Raw genomic sequence first — 16197 nt, 5'->3', positions numbered from 1 at the left:
AAATTTTTTAAAATTTCTGTCGTGTGTTTTTTTTAATCCTTATAAATTGTTATCATTTGCTATGTTTTAACAAAAAAGGGTAGTCAAAGTAGTTTGCAATAACAGTTTCTTTTAGTTTTCAAACCTTAAGCATTGATTTAGCTGTACCAAAACAGAGCAGTACCCCAATTGACTGTTTGTGTAAAGTTTATTGAGAAGCAATCCTATTGCTGGTTCATCCTGTTTCTCTGGCTCATATTGGTTCAGTCCAGAGATGAAAATAATTTACATTTTTATACGTACTGTTGTATCGCAACTCCCCTGGGATGAGGGAGTTGCAATACAACAGTACCTGTAAAAAATGTTAGTGTGGTGTGGCTAAAGGCAGGAGAGTGGGAAGTGTCAGGGTAGGGTTAGAGCTCAGGGCAGGGGGTGGGAATATAGGGGGTGCAAGAGTCAGAGCAGGAGCTTGGGGATGTGGGAGACTCAGGCAGGGGGTGCAGAAGTCAGGGTTGGGGGATCCAGAGGGGCTGAGAGCAAGGGGATGGTGTGGGAGGAGTGCAGGAGTCAGGGTGGGAATGAGAAGGGGCTCAGGACAAGGGGTTTGGGGTGTGTGTGTTTGTGGGGATTTGTCTGGAGAGGTCACCCCAAGGGATGTTAGATATTGTAATTGAATAGTTGTGTAACCGTATGAAATCTCAGCAGTTACATGACTATTTGATAGTTCCTGGGGTTGGGGCCAGCAGCCAGTACACTCCCGGCTCCACTCCCAGGGAGCCCCTCGACATCCCGTACTGCTGCCTCTGTATCAGAGGCAGCAGCGTGGGGTGGCAGGCAGGAGCCAGTCTGCCAGGGGAGCTAGTTTAGAAACCAGCTCCCTGTGCAAGACAGGCTGCCTGCCATCCTGTGCTGCTGTCTTTGATACAGAGGCAGCAGCACAGGGTGGCAGCAGCCCCTGTCCACAGGGAGTCCAAGCTTCCCGTGGACAGAGGCTGCTCCATGGGATGCCAGCACAGATCCTGTCCACAGGGAGATCAGATTGCCCGTGGACAGGGGCTGCTGCCGCAGACACATTTCTGTCCAAGGCAGTCACAGGTTTGCCATGGACAGAGATTGCTCTATGGGATGCAGAGAAGCCTCTGCCTGTGGGAAACTCAGACTCCCTGCCCCCGTGGACAGGGGCTGCTGCTGCAGACCAACCTCTGTCCGCGGCAAGCCTGGGCCACTGTGGACAGAGGTTGTTTTGCAGCAGCCTCCCCTGCTCTGCTGCCTCTGATATAGGCAGCAGTGTGGGGGGAGGCACCACAGTGCTGGTGCTGGGGTGGGCTGGCTTTTAAGCCAGCTCCCCCCAGTACGGCTCCTGATGGTCCCCCCTTGCTGCCTCTGCAGGAGGCAGCAAGGGAGGGGTAGGCAGGTCTGTGGAGTCAGGACACATGGAGAGCCTGCTTGAAGGCTAGCTACCCATGCGTATTGGCTCCTGCCTGCCCCCCTGACCCTCTGCGATGCTGTCTCTCTGAGGCAGCAGGGCAAGGGTGGATAGGGCAGGTGGATCCAGTGAGTGTGGGGAGCCTGCTTTTAAATCCAGCTCCTCACAGGCATTGGCTCCTGCTCCCCCCCCCCCCCCCCGCTGCTTCTGATACAGAGGCAGCAAGTGGGGGGGAAGTGCACGTTGTTGGCATTAATTGGGCATTCATTTTGGATTGTCACATTTCATATTTTGGTGAGAACTGCAGTGCAGTATAACAGGAAAGTATAACCCAAGCATAATGGTATCCCTAAATCAGGGGTGGGCAAGTAATTTTTTATTGGGGCCCACTTCAGACATTTTTTAAATGGCCCTGGGCCGCACCGGAGAGGACGGGGCCTCAGGCATAAGGGACAGTGTCAGGATACTTCCCTAAAAAAGCGGCGAGGAGTCCTGTGACACCTTATAGACTAACTGAAGTGTAGGAGCATAAGCTTTCGTGGGCAAAGACCCACTTCGTCAGATGCAAGTCTTTGCCCATGAAAGGTTATGCTCCAACACTTCAGTTAGTTTATAAGGTGCCCCAGGACTTCTCGCCGCTTTTGCAGATTCAGACTAACATGGCTCCCCCTCTGATACAGGATACTTCCCTGTTTCCCCAGCCACAGACCATGATTGGTCTGGTGGTGGGGGAGTGAGTGAAGTCTTCCCCCCCCCGGTGGTGGGAGGAGACTTTACGCGCTCCCCCTTCTGCCCCCAGGCTGATCAGGGCTTGGCCACAGGGGAGGGAAGAACACAAAGTGTCTTCCCACCCTGCCAGGAGCACATGGTGCTTCTAAGCGCCACAAACTCCTTGCAGAGTGGGGGCAGGGCAGATGAAACCTCATGTGCTTCCCCTTTGCCCCCAGACCCTGATTGGCCTGGGGGCGGGGCAGTGGCAGGGCTTTCATGAGCCAGATCAACCTGCTCGGCGGGCCGGATCTGGGCTACAGAGGCCCTTTTGCCCACCCCTGCCCTAAACACTACTTTCAGGCTGTTGGTGTAACTTTTAACATCTCTGCCATCTAGCGTACTGATCTCTGCTTTAGGTTTAAATCCTTGAGATATATTTGCACATCACTGAGAAATCTGAAAACCTTCTTGCAGCTGGGCAGGAGATTTGTGACTTTGCTAATATCTGTTACTTTGCCCCAATGAGATTTTGGCAGAACAGAATTCAGAGCAAGCCATTCTGAAGGATGAAAGTGAGGAATGTGTTGCGGTGCCACCCTACTGTCCAATCACCAGTGGTTAACCAGGAAAATAGGGGCCTCCTGGAATAAAACATGAAGAACTCTGTATGTCTTAAAGCAGTGTTTCTTAAACTGTGTTCCGCAGCACGCTGGTGTGCCACGAGGCAGTCGGAGGTGTGCCACGGAGAACAACAGAATGAAAATGGCCCGCCCTAAAGGGGCGGGTGACCTTTTTTTTGGGTGGGGCGGGAGGTCAACAGAAAATTCAATAACTTCCCCCTCAACCCTTCTCTCCCCCCCCCCCTTTTTTTTCTCAACAAAAATTCCTTGGTGTTACTCATAACAAAAAATTGTTTGGCGTTCCTCAGCCTTAAAAAATTTAAGAAACACTGTCTTAAAGCATACTCTAAGTACTAACCCTGTCTACTGATTTCTAGAGCTAGGATACAGAAATCTTAGATACAAGAAAATTCTATAGTATAGACTTTATATATATTCCCAGGTACAAATTATATGAAAATAGAATTATTGTTGCAAATACATGTAAATTAATAAAAAATTATTACAGCAATTTAACTCTTTTAAAATAACAAACACATATTTGAAAGCCTTGAAATCTAAATTAAAAATTAAGTTCTTGGGGCATATCCTCCGCTGGTGTAAATGATCAGCTCCATTGAAGTCAAATGAGATCTATGGCAGTTTTTAGCTGCTGAGAATCTATATCTTTACGTTGCACAAACTGCCTTAACACCAGCACCACATCACTACTCATCTTTGCTTGTGTACCAACAACTCGTTTACACCCAGCTACTAAACTGCCATGCCACAATGTCATAACATTTCCAATATGGAGCACAAACCCTTGGCTTCACACCACCTTCCATTCATCACAAGTGAGCCGCAAACACTCCTTAACTTCAAGACTTAAATTTTACATTCTCATAACATTTCATAGAAACATCATATAGTAGCATAATGAAATCAGGCATTTTGTTGTATTTATTAATTTTATACTTTCTCAAAATGTTCTCCTCTGGCAGAAATGTCTCTGCATAAGAAATTTCAGCTGGAAAGAATTTGATTTGAGAATGTAGTAAGGTGAGAAGACAAAATTAGGCTGATGATGGAAAGCTAGTTACTGTGTATCCTTTCTTAGAGAGTCACTTCAGCAACTTTCTGAGAAATTGCAGACTTCATAGGCACTGCATAACTATATGATATTCACCTGATTCTCCATTTATATCAGCTGCTTTTAGTCTTCCCTCACTGTTACTTGAGTGCAGTAGTTATTACTGAGATATTTGCCATGTTACATTTTAGTTTTCTCTTCCTAGTCTATTCAATTTACATTTGTGATTTTTCCCTTTCGGCCTGTGAGATACACCATCCTCATCTATGCAAAATACTGTCTCATCTCTGATTTTGAAGAAGGACCCTATTTAAATAAAAACTCTGTTGAATACAAAAGGGAAAAGCGTATTCCTGTTAGTTTTCCTTTTCTTTTAGTCATTTTAATAAATCTGACCAGAGTTCTACTAGCACTTTTCTCTCTAGTAACTCTCAGAGGGCACATCTATACAGCAGGGCTAAACTTGAAATAAGGTATGCTAATTGCGTAGCCTAAGTCAAAATAGCTTATTTCGGCTTTTGGTGCTGTCTAGTCAACAGTTATTTTAAGTTAGAGCACTCTTCCTCTGACTTCCCTGACTTCTCATGCAATGAGGGTACAGGAGTCGGAGTAAGCACTCCTCCAGCTCTCCATTATTTGCACATTATGTCAATATAACCTTCTGTGTGTAGACGTGTACTATGTTATTTAGGAATAACATCTGTGATTCTGAAATAACGCTGTTGTGTAGACATAGCCAGAATTGCCAAATTATTTTCCTCTTTCAACTCTTCTCTTTCCAGATGATCTCAATACTTTTTAACCTTGAGTCGTTTATTATTTGCTGTGTTGGGAAGAGACATGACCTTGGTTTAGCTCCATCACTGATGATAACATGATATCACTATTTTATTTTTCAGATGTTTCTAGGTGATGATAAAGGAGTTCTTGGAAAAGATGTTCCTGCCACAGAGATCCAAATATTAAAGGAACAGAACACCAGCCTGCGGGCTGCCATTGCAGAAATGAGGAGGGAAATGGAGACTCTCGGTGATCAGATGCCACCCTTGGTCCCCATGAAAGAAAAGATATCGCACACCCAGCAAACTGTCACTGATGCCGAGGCTACTATGGTCATATTGACTTGTGGTAATATAGAGAACCAGGCTGAAATTTCTAGCAGTTGTGTATACCAGTTCTCACTTTCTCCTTAAGTCTCAGCTCTTGCCTGAGAATACCAATTCTATTTTATTTAATAGAAATAATGGTTATAAATGAGAAAAAATACTCTTTAAAAATGGTATCCTGTCACTGAATAGTATCTTTCTATATTTTGAAACTTTTTAGAATCACACTTACTTATTTTTCTTTTCCTTGTCACTATTCATGAGAGAGATGTTTTAAATATTCATCACTCCAAAGAAAATCCATAAAAATACATTGGTTGTGAATTAACCCTACATTACAGGGGGGACTGGTAGCAACCACTATTATTAAGATGTGTCCGTTATTTCTGTTTGCAGCCCACACCTCATAACTTGCTGAAAATTTAACCATTTCAGCTATAATTTTACAGCCATAAATTCTTCCCTGCTCATAGCTGAAGACAGTTCCTTTGAGCCTTTTTGGTGATGCTCCTATATACAATAAGTTTGCAGCTGCCAGAGCTCAGCTGTTTCTGTTTCCAGCTGTTGGAGGCTATGGCCGTGGGGAAAAGGAGGAGCTAGGGAACTATAGAGCCGTCAGCCTGACTTCGATACCTGGGAAGCTACTAGAGCAATGGATAAATCATTCAGTTTGCAAATACCTGGAGGATTAAGAGATGATTTATCAAGAATAAATCATGCCAAACCAATCTGATTTCTTCTTTGACAGGCGACTGATTTTGGTGGATAGGGGGACTGTGATGGACACAATATACTTGGACTTCAGCAAGGCTTTTCACACAGTCCCACACAAAATTTTGATAAGCTGAAAAAATGCAGGCTTGACAGAACTACTACTAAGTGGATACATAATTGGTTAAAGAACTGCAGACAGTGAGAGAGGAACAGAATGATGTTGGATTGGAAGGATGTCTCAAGTGGGTTCCACAGTTCTGTTCTGGATCCAGTGTTTAACCTTATTTATTATTAACCCGGATGTAGGCATTGTCAGGGCTTGCCGAACTGTGGCGAGCCCTGCTCACCAGCTGCGCTGTCCGGCGATCTGCGCATGCACAAATCGCCCAAACCCGGCTCCTCCGGGTTACAATCTACTCGCCACGGGCAAGTAGCTTATATTATTTGTTGAGCCCTGGGCATTGTGATACAGCAAGGCCAGAGAGCAGCAGGGGAGTGGTAGATGAGAGAGATATTAGCCCTAGGATGATCAAGGCCTTATTCCGTGTGGGCTGAGGAAAGGTTACTACAGGTTAATTGGAGCATCTGGAGCTATTTAAGGCTCTATCAGAGACCTAATTAAAAAAAACCCCGCTTCAGTCAGACAGGAAGAGGGGTGGGCGGAGCTGACTAGAGTTCAGAAGAGTGCTGCTATTCAGCAGAGGATCAGGGGAAGGGAAACCCTGTCCAAGCAGAACAGAGGGACTCCCTCAGCACAGAGGACTGAGGGAAACCCTACCCAAGAAGAAAGAGGATAAGCAGCCCACAAGCTGAAGGGGCTGGGACCTTTCTTGGTCCCTTCTCTATCAGAGCCCACAACATTCAAGAGTGGGGTAGGGAGCAGTGCTCTTACCCACCACAAAAAAGAAAAGCATGGGTTTCACCACAGTAATGTTGGCCATTTGCCACAGTAACAATGACAGGAGAGGCCCCAGCAGCATAGTTAATCAAGTTTGTTGATGACACCAAGCTCAGGGGCCTGCCAACACTTTGGAGGACAGAGCTAAAATTAAATGGGACAATTGGGCTATAGACAAAAAAAAAAAAGAAATTCCACAAAGACAAGTATCAGGTGCTACACTTAGGGAAGAAAAATCAAATGCATAAATCCTGAATGGGCAATAACTGGCTTGTCAGTAGCACTGCTGAGAAGGAGCTGAGAGTTGTATTGGGTCACCACCTCAACATGCGTAACAAGGTGTTATGTTGCAAAACAAGCAGATGCAGTGCTAGGCTGCAATAACTACTGCGCTAATCAGCACAGGGTAGGCCTCAGCTGGAGTGCTGTGTCCAATTTAATCACAAGAGTATAGCAAGGAAGTAGAGACAATGGAAAGACCCAGGGATAGTAATTTCATGCTCCCAATAATAAGAAATTAGCAGTAGGGATATATTACCGACCACCTGACCAGGACAGCGATACTGACATTGAAATGCTGAGGGAGATTAGTGAGGCTACTAAAATAAAGAACTCTATAATAATGGGGGATTTAAATTATCCCCATCTTGACTGGATACATGTCACCTCAGGAAGAGAAGCAGAGATAAAATATCTTAATGGCTTAAATGACTGCATCTTGGAGCAGCTGGTATAGGAACCCCCAAGGGGAGAGGCAATTCTCGATTTAGTCCTCAGTGGAGCGCAGGATCAGGTCCAGGAGATAACCGTTACAGGACCGCTTGGGAATAGTTACCATAATATAACAACATTTAACATTCCTGTGCTGGGAAAAACACCTCAGCAGTCCAGCACTCTGGCATTTAATTTCAAAAAGGGGAATTACACAAAAATGAGGAGGTTAGTTAAATGGAAATTAAAAGGCACAATGACTAGAGCCAAATCTCTGCAAGCTGCATGGAAACTTTTTAAAGACACCATAATAGAGGCCCAACTTAAATGTATACCCCAAATTAAAAAACATAGCAAGAGACCTAAAAAAGAGTCACCGTTGCTTAACCACCATGTAAACGAAACAGTGAGGGACAAAAAGGCATCTTTTAAGAAGTGGAAGTCCAATCCTAGTGAGATAAATGGAAAGGAACATAAATACTGTCAAATCAAGTGTAAAAATGTAATACGAAAAGCAAAAAAAGATTTTGAGGAACAGCTAGCCAAAAACTCAAAAAGAAATAACAAAATGTTTTTTAAGTACATTCGAAACAGGAAGCCTGCTAAAAAACCTGTGGGTCCCCTAGATGATCGAGATATAAAAGGAGCAATCAAGGATGATAAAGACATTGCGGATAAACTAAATGATTTCTTTGCTTCAGTCTTCACGGCTGAGGACGTTAGGGAGATTCCCAAATCTGCACCGTCCTTTGTGGGTGATGAATCTGAGGAATTGTCCTGGATTGAAGTGTCATTAGAGGAGCTTTTGGAACAAATAGAAAAACTTAATGTTAACAAATCTCCGGGACCAGATGGCATTCATCCAAGGGTTCTAAAAGAACTCAAATGGGAAATTGCTGAGCTATTATCTGTGGTTTGTAACCTATCCTTTAAATCGGCTTCCGTACCTAATGACTGGAAGGTAGCCAACGTGACACCAATATTTAAAAAGGGCTCTAGAGGCGATCCTGGCAATTACAGACCGGTAAGTCTAACTTCAGTACCGAGCAAATTAGTCGAAACAATAGTAAAGTATAAAATTGTGAGGCATGTAAAAGAACATAATTTGTTGGACAAGAGTCAGCATGGTTTCTGTAAAGGGAAATCCTGTCTTACTAATCTGTTAGAGTTCTTTGAAGGGGTTAACAAATATGCGGACAAGGGGGATCCAGTACATAGAGTATACTTAGATTTTCAGAAAGCCTTTGACAAGGTCCCTCACCAAAGGCTCTTGTGTAAATTCCATAGCCATGGGATAAGAGGGAAGGTCCTTTCTTGGATTGAGAACTGGTTAAAAGACAGGAAACAAAGGGTAGGAATAAATGGTAAATTTTCAGATTGGAGAGGGTTAACTAGTAGTGTCCCCCCGGGACCAATCGTTTTCAACTTATTCATAAATGATCTGGAGAAAGGGGTAAGCAGTGAGGTGGTAAAGTTTGCGGATGATACCAAACTGTTTAGGATAGTCAAGACAGAAGCAGACTGTGAGGGTCTTCAAAAAGATCTCACCAAACTGAGTGATTGGGCAACAAAATGGCAAATGAAATTTAACGTGGATAAGTGTAAAGTAATGCACATCAGGAAAAATAACCCCAACTATACGTACAGTATGATGGGGGCTAATTTGGCTACGAAAAATCAGGAAAGAGATCTTGGAGTTATCGTGGATAGTTCTCTGAAAACTTCCACACACTGTGTTGCGGTGGTCGAAAAGGCAAATAGAATGTTAGGAATTATTAAGAAAGGGATAGAAAATAAGACCTTACTGTCCCTGTATAAAACTATGGTACGCCCACATCTTGAATACTGTGTACAGATGTGGTTTTCTCACCTCAAAAAAGATATTTTGGCCTTGGAAAGGGTTCAGAAAAGGGCAATTAAACTGATTAGGGGTTTGGAATGGGTTCCATATGAAGAGAGATTAAAGCGACTGGGACTTTGCAGTTTAGAAAAGAGGAGACTGAGGGGGAATATGATAGAGGTATATAAAATCATGAGTGTAATGGGTAGCAGGTTTAAAACTAATAAGCGAAAGTTCTTCTTCACACAGCATGTAGTCAACCTGTGGAACTCCTTTCCAGAGGAGGCTGTGAAGGCTAGGACTATAACAGAGTTTAAAGAGAAGCTAGATAATTTCATGGAGGCTAGGTCCATAAAAGGCTATTAGCCAGGGGATAGAAATGGTGTCCCTGGCCTCTGTTTGTCAGAGGCTGGAGAGGGATGGCAGGAGACAAATTGCTTGATCATTTTCTTCGGTCCACCCTCTCTGGGGCACCTGGTGCTGGCCACTGTTGGCAGACAGGATACTGGGCTAGATGGACCTTTGGTCTGACCCAGTACGGCCGTTCTTATGTTCTAAGATGAGTGGCAAAGATGATTAAAGGGATGGAATGCAGCCATGTGAGCAAAGGCAGAAGGAACTGCATGTTTAGTTTGAAAAGAGGTATTAAAGGGGGGATGTGATTGTGATCTTCAAATACTTGAAAGGCTGCAGTACAAAAGGGGGGGCTGTTCTCCTTTAGCCACAAGAGGCAGTGGGAGCATAGTAGATTTAGATTAAATCTCAGAAAACACTTCTGAACAGTAAGAACAGCAGGACGATGGAAGAGAGCCTAGGGAGGTTGTGGAAGCTCATGATCCCAGCTACATGTGTTGTTAGTCTACAAAGTGCTACCAGACCATTTGCTTGCTGGTTTTTTTCTGTAACGGACTAACTCAGCCACCCCCGAAGTTCCTTTCCTGGAGGTTTTCAGAAGGTGTCTGGATGGCCATTGATCTTGGATGGTATAGACGCAAACCCTGCCCCTTGCAGGGGTTGGATTAAAGACCCTTGCATGGTTGGGTAGCACGTCGTCTGTGAAACTCACTCTGCTTTAATTTAAAATACCTTTTCCAAGAACACTCTTAATTGTGTTTGTAGATTATGTTCAATCCCTGGAAGAGGAAATAAGAAAGTTAAAGCACAAATACTGGATAATGGAAGAGCAACTAGAAAAGGTATTGAAGCTTCCCAGAAAATCATCTGCTCCTTCCCATGACCCATCCAGCATTCAGCATCAGTCAGCACAATCCCTCACGCAGCTGCACAGCCACAATTTCAATGAAATGAATGGTAAGAGAAATATGTTTAAACTTTATGCTTGGTCCTGCCATGAGGATAGGGGACTGGACTTGATGAACTCCCCAAGTCCCTTCCAGTTCTAGGATTCCATGATTAATCTCCACTAGGATCCAGCTGGTGCCTTCCTGCCATGTGCTCTTGGAAGAGAACTGCAAAGGAGACACAACCTGGGGCTCCTGTGGATAGGAGCAGAAGGAGTCAAAGCATATTTGTGGCCCTCAGGACAGTCCAGTTAAAACCTTAGAATGTCTTCAGAGTTTTTCTCTGCCTTGCGCTGATTGGCTATTTACTCCAACCTACTGCTCCTCCATCCAATTCCTTACCTTCTCCCTACTTCAGATTCACTCTGTGCTTGTTTTTATTTTTAATTGCATAGGAATTTAGCAGTCTTTGTTCAGAAATTAATAAATAGTTACAGAGGAGTGTAAAAATTAACTTCAGTTTTCTACGTGAATATCCGGATTAATATTGGAGAACAGGAGAAGAGAGAGAAAAGCAAGAAATAGAGAAAAGAGTATATTGTTTGTTAAATCATGATCTCTAATCTCCATTGGAAACAAAACTTATTTTTAAGACAACAGTAGTTTCCTTTTGGTGACTTTCACAGTTATGGGCTGTGTCCAGACTCAGGGGTTTTTTCGGGAAAAGTAGCCTTTTCCCGAAAAAACTTCCCCTGCTTCCAGACTCAAGCCGCGTTCTTGCGAAATAATTTCGAAAGAACGCGGCTTTTCTTTCGATGGCGGTAAACCTCGTTTCACGAGGAAGAACGCCTTCTTTCGAAAGTTCCTCTTTCGAAAGAAGGCATTCTTCAATGTAAATAGGGCTTCCTCGAAAGAGAGCATCCAGACTCGCTGGGTGCTCTCTTTCGAAAAAGCGGATTGCTCTTTCGAAAGATCCGCCTGCAGTCTAGACATAGCCTCACTGAGGCCCCCTGAATTCTGAAAGTCCTGGGAAATATAGGCTAGTAGATTTTTTTTTCAAAGTGTCTTTTCCAAAGCTTGTTCTCCTGCAGTCTTGGACGCATCTCTAGGCCCAGTTACACACAACGGCTATCACTGGGGGCAGTAGGTGGTGGGAAAGGGGTGTCTAATGAGAAGAGGGGATGCCCCCAGTATTCACGTATCCCAAATCATCTTATCTGTCACGGAGATGGAACATGGGGGCAGGGAGTAAGCAGATCCCAGTCACTGGCACAGACTTGTGAACTCCAGGTGGGCTGCCATTACCCTGTTACCCACATTGTGTGCTTTCCAGCTCCACTCCTCAGGTCCACAGCGAGATTCGAATATTGGTTGCCTCAGCCAAGTCTGCTAGGAAATCCAGATCACTATCTGGAGAAAGCAGATCCCAGTCACTGGCACAGACTTGTGAACTCCAGGTGGGCTGCCATTACCCTGCTACCCACATTGTGTGCTTTCCAGCTCCACTCCTCAGGTCCACAGCGAGATTCGAATATTGTTTGCCTCAGCCAAGTCTGCTAGGAAATCCAGATCACTATCTGGAGAAAGCAGATCCCAGTCACTGGCACAGACTTGTGAACTCCAGGTGGGCTGCCATTACCCTGCTACCCACATTGTGTGCTTTCCAGCTCCACTCCTCAGGTCCACAGCGAGATTCGAATATTGTTTGCCTCAGCCAAGTCTGCTAGGAAATCCAGATCACTATCTATCAGGGCATGTGTGTACTAGGAAATTATTTTGAAATAACTACTCCTGAAACAACTTTTGAAGTAGCGCATCCACACTACAAGGAAGCCTTGGAATTAGCCCGAGACAGGCTCCCTTAATGTGGACGCACTACCTCAATTTAGAGCCCCAGGAAGCACTGAGAAGTAATTACTCTGAATGACGCTGGGGAGTAGTTATTTTGAAATAGCAGTAGTGAACACTGCTCATGCTATTTCAAAATAACTATTTTGAACTTAGTGTTATTCCTGGTGGAAAGCAGGAGTTATTATTTCAAAATAGCCATCCCCTTATTTCGAAGTAACGGACTTGGTAGTGTGGACGCTCCACTTCTTATTTTGAAATAAGGGGAGTTATTTTGAAATAACTCTCTTGTGTAGACCAGGGTTCAGTGGCTTGTCCTCTTCATTATTTTGCACTCTTTGTGTCACCTGCAAACTTTATCAGTGCGGATTTTGTTTTCTTCTAGAACACTGATGAAAATGTTTAATAAAGTAGAGTCAAGAACCAGTCCCTTTAGGGACCTCACTAGATGAAAAATACCTATTCAATTATGTTTGTCAATTGACAGTTACAGAGAGACCTGACAGCCGGATTTTACCCCTTTTAATGTATGCCATGTTGTTTTTGTATTGTTCTAGTTTCTTAATCAAAATGTTATGCAGTACCAAGTCAAAGGCCTTACAGATGTCTAAGAATATTATATTTACATCATTACCTTGATCAATTATATTTGTAATCTCATCATAAAAAGATGTCCCTTTGGCATGATAGGGTCTATTACCCATAAACCCACGTTGATTGGCACTAATTATATTACCCTCTTGTAATTATTTGATTGAGTCCCATATCAGCCATTCTGTTATTTTACCAAGAAACCATGTCAGGCAGTCAGTCATATAATTTTCTGAATTGTCCTGGTCACCCTTTTAAAAAAAAAAAAGGCAAGATTTGGCTATCTTCTGGAAACATTGTTCCAAGGATTATTGAAAATAAATATGCTGACTGTAAGGCTATCATCTCCTGATTGTCCTATTTACATTTGGAACTGATGCTGGAATGTGAATACCAGTTGCCCAAGATTGTTTTTCTCCTAAATAGCACCTTTAAACAAAGTTATTGCTGGGTGCATGCTCATGATTTATGAAGCATGCACCCTATTGCATTATCTAGAAGTATTTCTGTCTATTGAAGATAAATAGAAAGCATATACTGTTAGATTACCCTACCGTACCTGCATGTTTAAGACTATCTACAGTACTCTTAAAATATTCATTACGTATGCTGGAACAATATACCTGTGATGTAATCTGATCAGATTGTTTGCTTTTTAAATCCCCCAAATAAAAAAAAACAACTGTTGATTTGTCTGTATTTCTTATAGTGCTAATATGTCATGGCAGTTTTTGCTTCATTTACCTGTTTTCTTTCAGGTCAGGGTGCATTTTGTGCTGAAGTTTTCTGTGACACTCCTTTGAAGACACTTCAAGCCAGAACTGCTCACTCAGACTCTAAGGAAACACAGTACGTACAAAAGGTGTGAAGAAACTTGAGCTACCCAAAGCTGTTATCTTTGCTATTTTATAGATTTTCTTATGCAAATTTTCTTTGTGGGCAAAACATTCAATAGCTGGAGAAAGAATGAGGGTTGCCAACTCTCCTGACCAGACGAACTGGATGTTGTTTGCAGCAATGATATCCGGTCCAGGAGAGTTTGCAACCCTAAGCAAGATCTGTCACACAGGCTGGCCCCGATGGGGGTTGCCAGGGACCAGCCTATCTGTGACAGTTCCTGACAGGGAGAATAAACCAGGAGCAGGGGCCTGGAGGTGCGTGGTGGGCTACGGAGAGCTCTTTCAGGATGCCTTGTCTGTTAGGAGCTATGTGCTGAGCTGCAACTGACAGATCTCCACAGTCCTCTGGCACCAGCAAAGGAAACTCCTCACACAACTGGCAAGAGGCCTGACTTCAGGGAAGGGACTGAGCCAAGAGAACCACATTGGAGGGAAGTGGGGGGCCCTGGATTGGAAAGGATAAACTAAGGCTGACTCTCTTGCCCAGCTAGGATGTTGAGGTGAAGGTTTGCCTGTATTTTCATTAGGCTGTCCCTTAATAAACTAGACCCCCCCCCCCCCCCAGAAGCGGCATTGCTCACTGTAGTGCATGGGTGGGGAACTGGATGCAGTCCCCGGCTTGCCTAGATCTGGCCCCTGTGGCTCAGGGCTCCCTTCTCCCGCCACTGCACCACGGGGCTGGAGCACACACACAATCTACTAGGCTAGGCCCCGCCTAGACTCTAGTGTCGGAGGAGAATGTGAGGAAGCATCTTTCTCCTCAGTCGAGGGGGCCACATCAATAAGGGTTTGGAGGCTTTTGGGGTGTGGGTGTTTTTTTTGTTTTGTTTTGTTTTTTTGCTTTTGCTTCAGCCCCTGACTGATTTTTTTTCTGTGGATCAATGGCCCCTGACCCAAAAAAGGTTCCCCACCCCTTGTAGATCCTTATTTAACTTATTGATGATGTATGGGGATACTGAAGCTTGGCCCACCAGGGTACTACAAGTGCTCAGTGCAAGACTGGAGAGGAAGCAAAGGTGGCTTTAAGCCAATTTGATGTTCCTACAATCCAGGGGCAAGCTAGGGTCTGGTCCTATCCCTGGTTCATGTCCTTTCTTGATGTTTACACATATATTTTATTGACTTTTGTCATGCCTCCCACCCTGTTTGTTGTTATTTGTCTAAGCTATGCAGATTTAGCTGTCCTCACCAGTTGATCCTTCTACCTCCCAATCAAATTTATTGCTTTTATTCTGAACTCCCACAGATATTTAAATATCTTTTCTGTAATGAATGACACAGATTTGAACTCAGTATTATAGCTGTGATCTCATCCGAGTCCTTGAAAGAAAGCAGAACTATTACATTGATGCTTCATACTGTGTGGAGCTTTGTGATATGCAACTCAGAATTGCAGTCACCATTTTTTACAAGTGATAGAAATGTAGCCGTGTTAGTCTGGTGTAGCTGAAACAAAATACAGGACTATGTAGCACTTTAAAGACTAACAAGATGGTTTATTAGGTGATGAGCTTTCGTGGGACAGACCCACTTCCTCAGATCAAATAGTGGAAGAAAATAGTCACAACCATATATATGGTTGTGACTATTTTCTTCCACTATTTGATCTGAGGAAGTGGGTCTGGCCCACAAAAGCTCATCACCTAATAAACCATCTTGTTAGTCTTTAAAGTGCTACATAGTCCTGTATTTTGTTTCATTTTTTACAACTACAGGTTGAACCTCTGATATCTGGGACTCTCTGGCTCGGCAACATCTGTGGTCTGGCAGGACCATGGATGTTTCTGGATCAGAAAGCCTGGGAGTGTAAACCGGCTGGGAGCCCCATCGCCGGGAGCCCCAGCCAGCAGGGCAGCAGCAACACAGGTAAGCCCGATCCCTGGGGAGCCCTGGATGGGTGGGCCAGCTGGGCAGCCAGCGGCAAAAGCAGGGCAGCCGGAAAGCCCCCTCCCGGGGTTCCCAGGCAGAGTGCAGCAGAAGTGGAGCTAGCAAACCCCATCCCCAGGGCACGGCAGAAGTGGAGTAGCTGGCAAGCCCATGTCTGTGGCTCCCTGGTAGAGCACGGCTGAAGTGAGGCAGTTTGCAAGCCCTGTCCCCGGGGATTCGCAGTCGGGTTGGGGAGAAGCAAGGCCATGGCAGCTGGGGAGCCCCAGCAGGCCTGAACCGAAGTCCAAGCCCTGCAGGCTGGAACCCAGCAGTGGCAGTGGAATGGAGCCAACCGCAGGGAGGGGACGTGTCCTGGGAGAAGAAGGGACAATGTGATCCAGTGGCTGGAAGCTGAATCTAGACAAATACAAGGAAATCCTGTCTTACTAATCTATTAGAGTTCTTTGAAGGGGTTAACAAACATGTGGACAAGGGGGATCCCTCACCAAAGTCCCTCACCAAAGGCTCTTGTGTAAATTACATGGCCATGGGATAAGAGGGAAGGTCCTTTCATGGATTGAGAACTTTTTTAAAGACAGGAAACAAAAGGTAGGAATAAATGGTAAATTTTCAGAATGGAGAGGGGTAACTAGTGGTGTCCCTCAAGGGTTAATC

General features: G+C 44.4%; 1 protein-coding gene and 1 long non-coding RNA gene across 7 annotated transcripts in view; one reads left to right on the top strand and one right to left on the bottom strand.

Moving 5' to 3' along the window:
• The window catches only part of LOC112543743 (uncharacterized), a 72706-nt gene that overhangs the window by 12444 nt on the left and 44065 nt on the right, over positions 1 to 16197 (bottom strand). For all 4 annotated transcript variants that reach the window (XR_012896948.1, XR_012896947.1, XR_012896949.1 and 1 more), the window contains one exon: positions 13502 to 13593. This is a non-coding gene — a long non-coding RNA (uncharacterized LOC112543743). The remainder of the gene's footprint in view (positions 1 to 13501; positions 13594 to 16197) is intronic.
• Positions 1 to 16197, top strand: part of CCDC57 (coiled-coil domain containing 57) — a 101533-nt gene that overhangs the window by 56902 nt on the left and 28434 nt on the right. For 2 of the 3 annotated variants that reach the window (XM_075904235.1, XM_075904234.1), the window contains exons 11-13: positions 4708 to 4972; positions 10197 to 10388; positions 13516 to 13619. In XM_075904235.1, the coding sequence (XP_075760350.1) occupies positions 4708 to 4972; positions 10197 to 10388; positions 13516 to 13619 (561 nt within the window). The remainder of the gene's footprint in view (positions 1 to 4707; positions 4973 to 10196; positions 10389 to 13515; positions 13620 to 16197) is intronic. The other variant, XM_075904236.1, reaches the window with a different exon arrangement.

The sequence above is a fragment of the Pelodiscus sinensis genome, chromosome 20 (genome assembly GCF_049634645.1).
Source record: "Pelodiscus sinensis isolate JC-2024 chromosome 20, ASM4963464v1, whole genome shotgun sequence".
Taxonomy (NCBI): domain Eukaryota; kingdom Metazoa; phylum Chordata; order Testudines; family Trionychidae; genus Pelodiscus; species Pelodiscus sinensis.
This window is presented reverse-complemented; position numbering and strand designations above follow the sequence as displayed.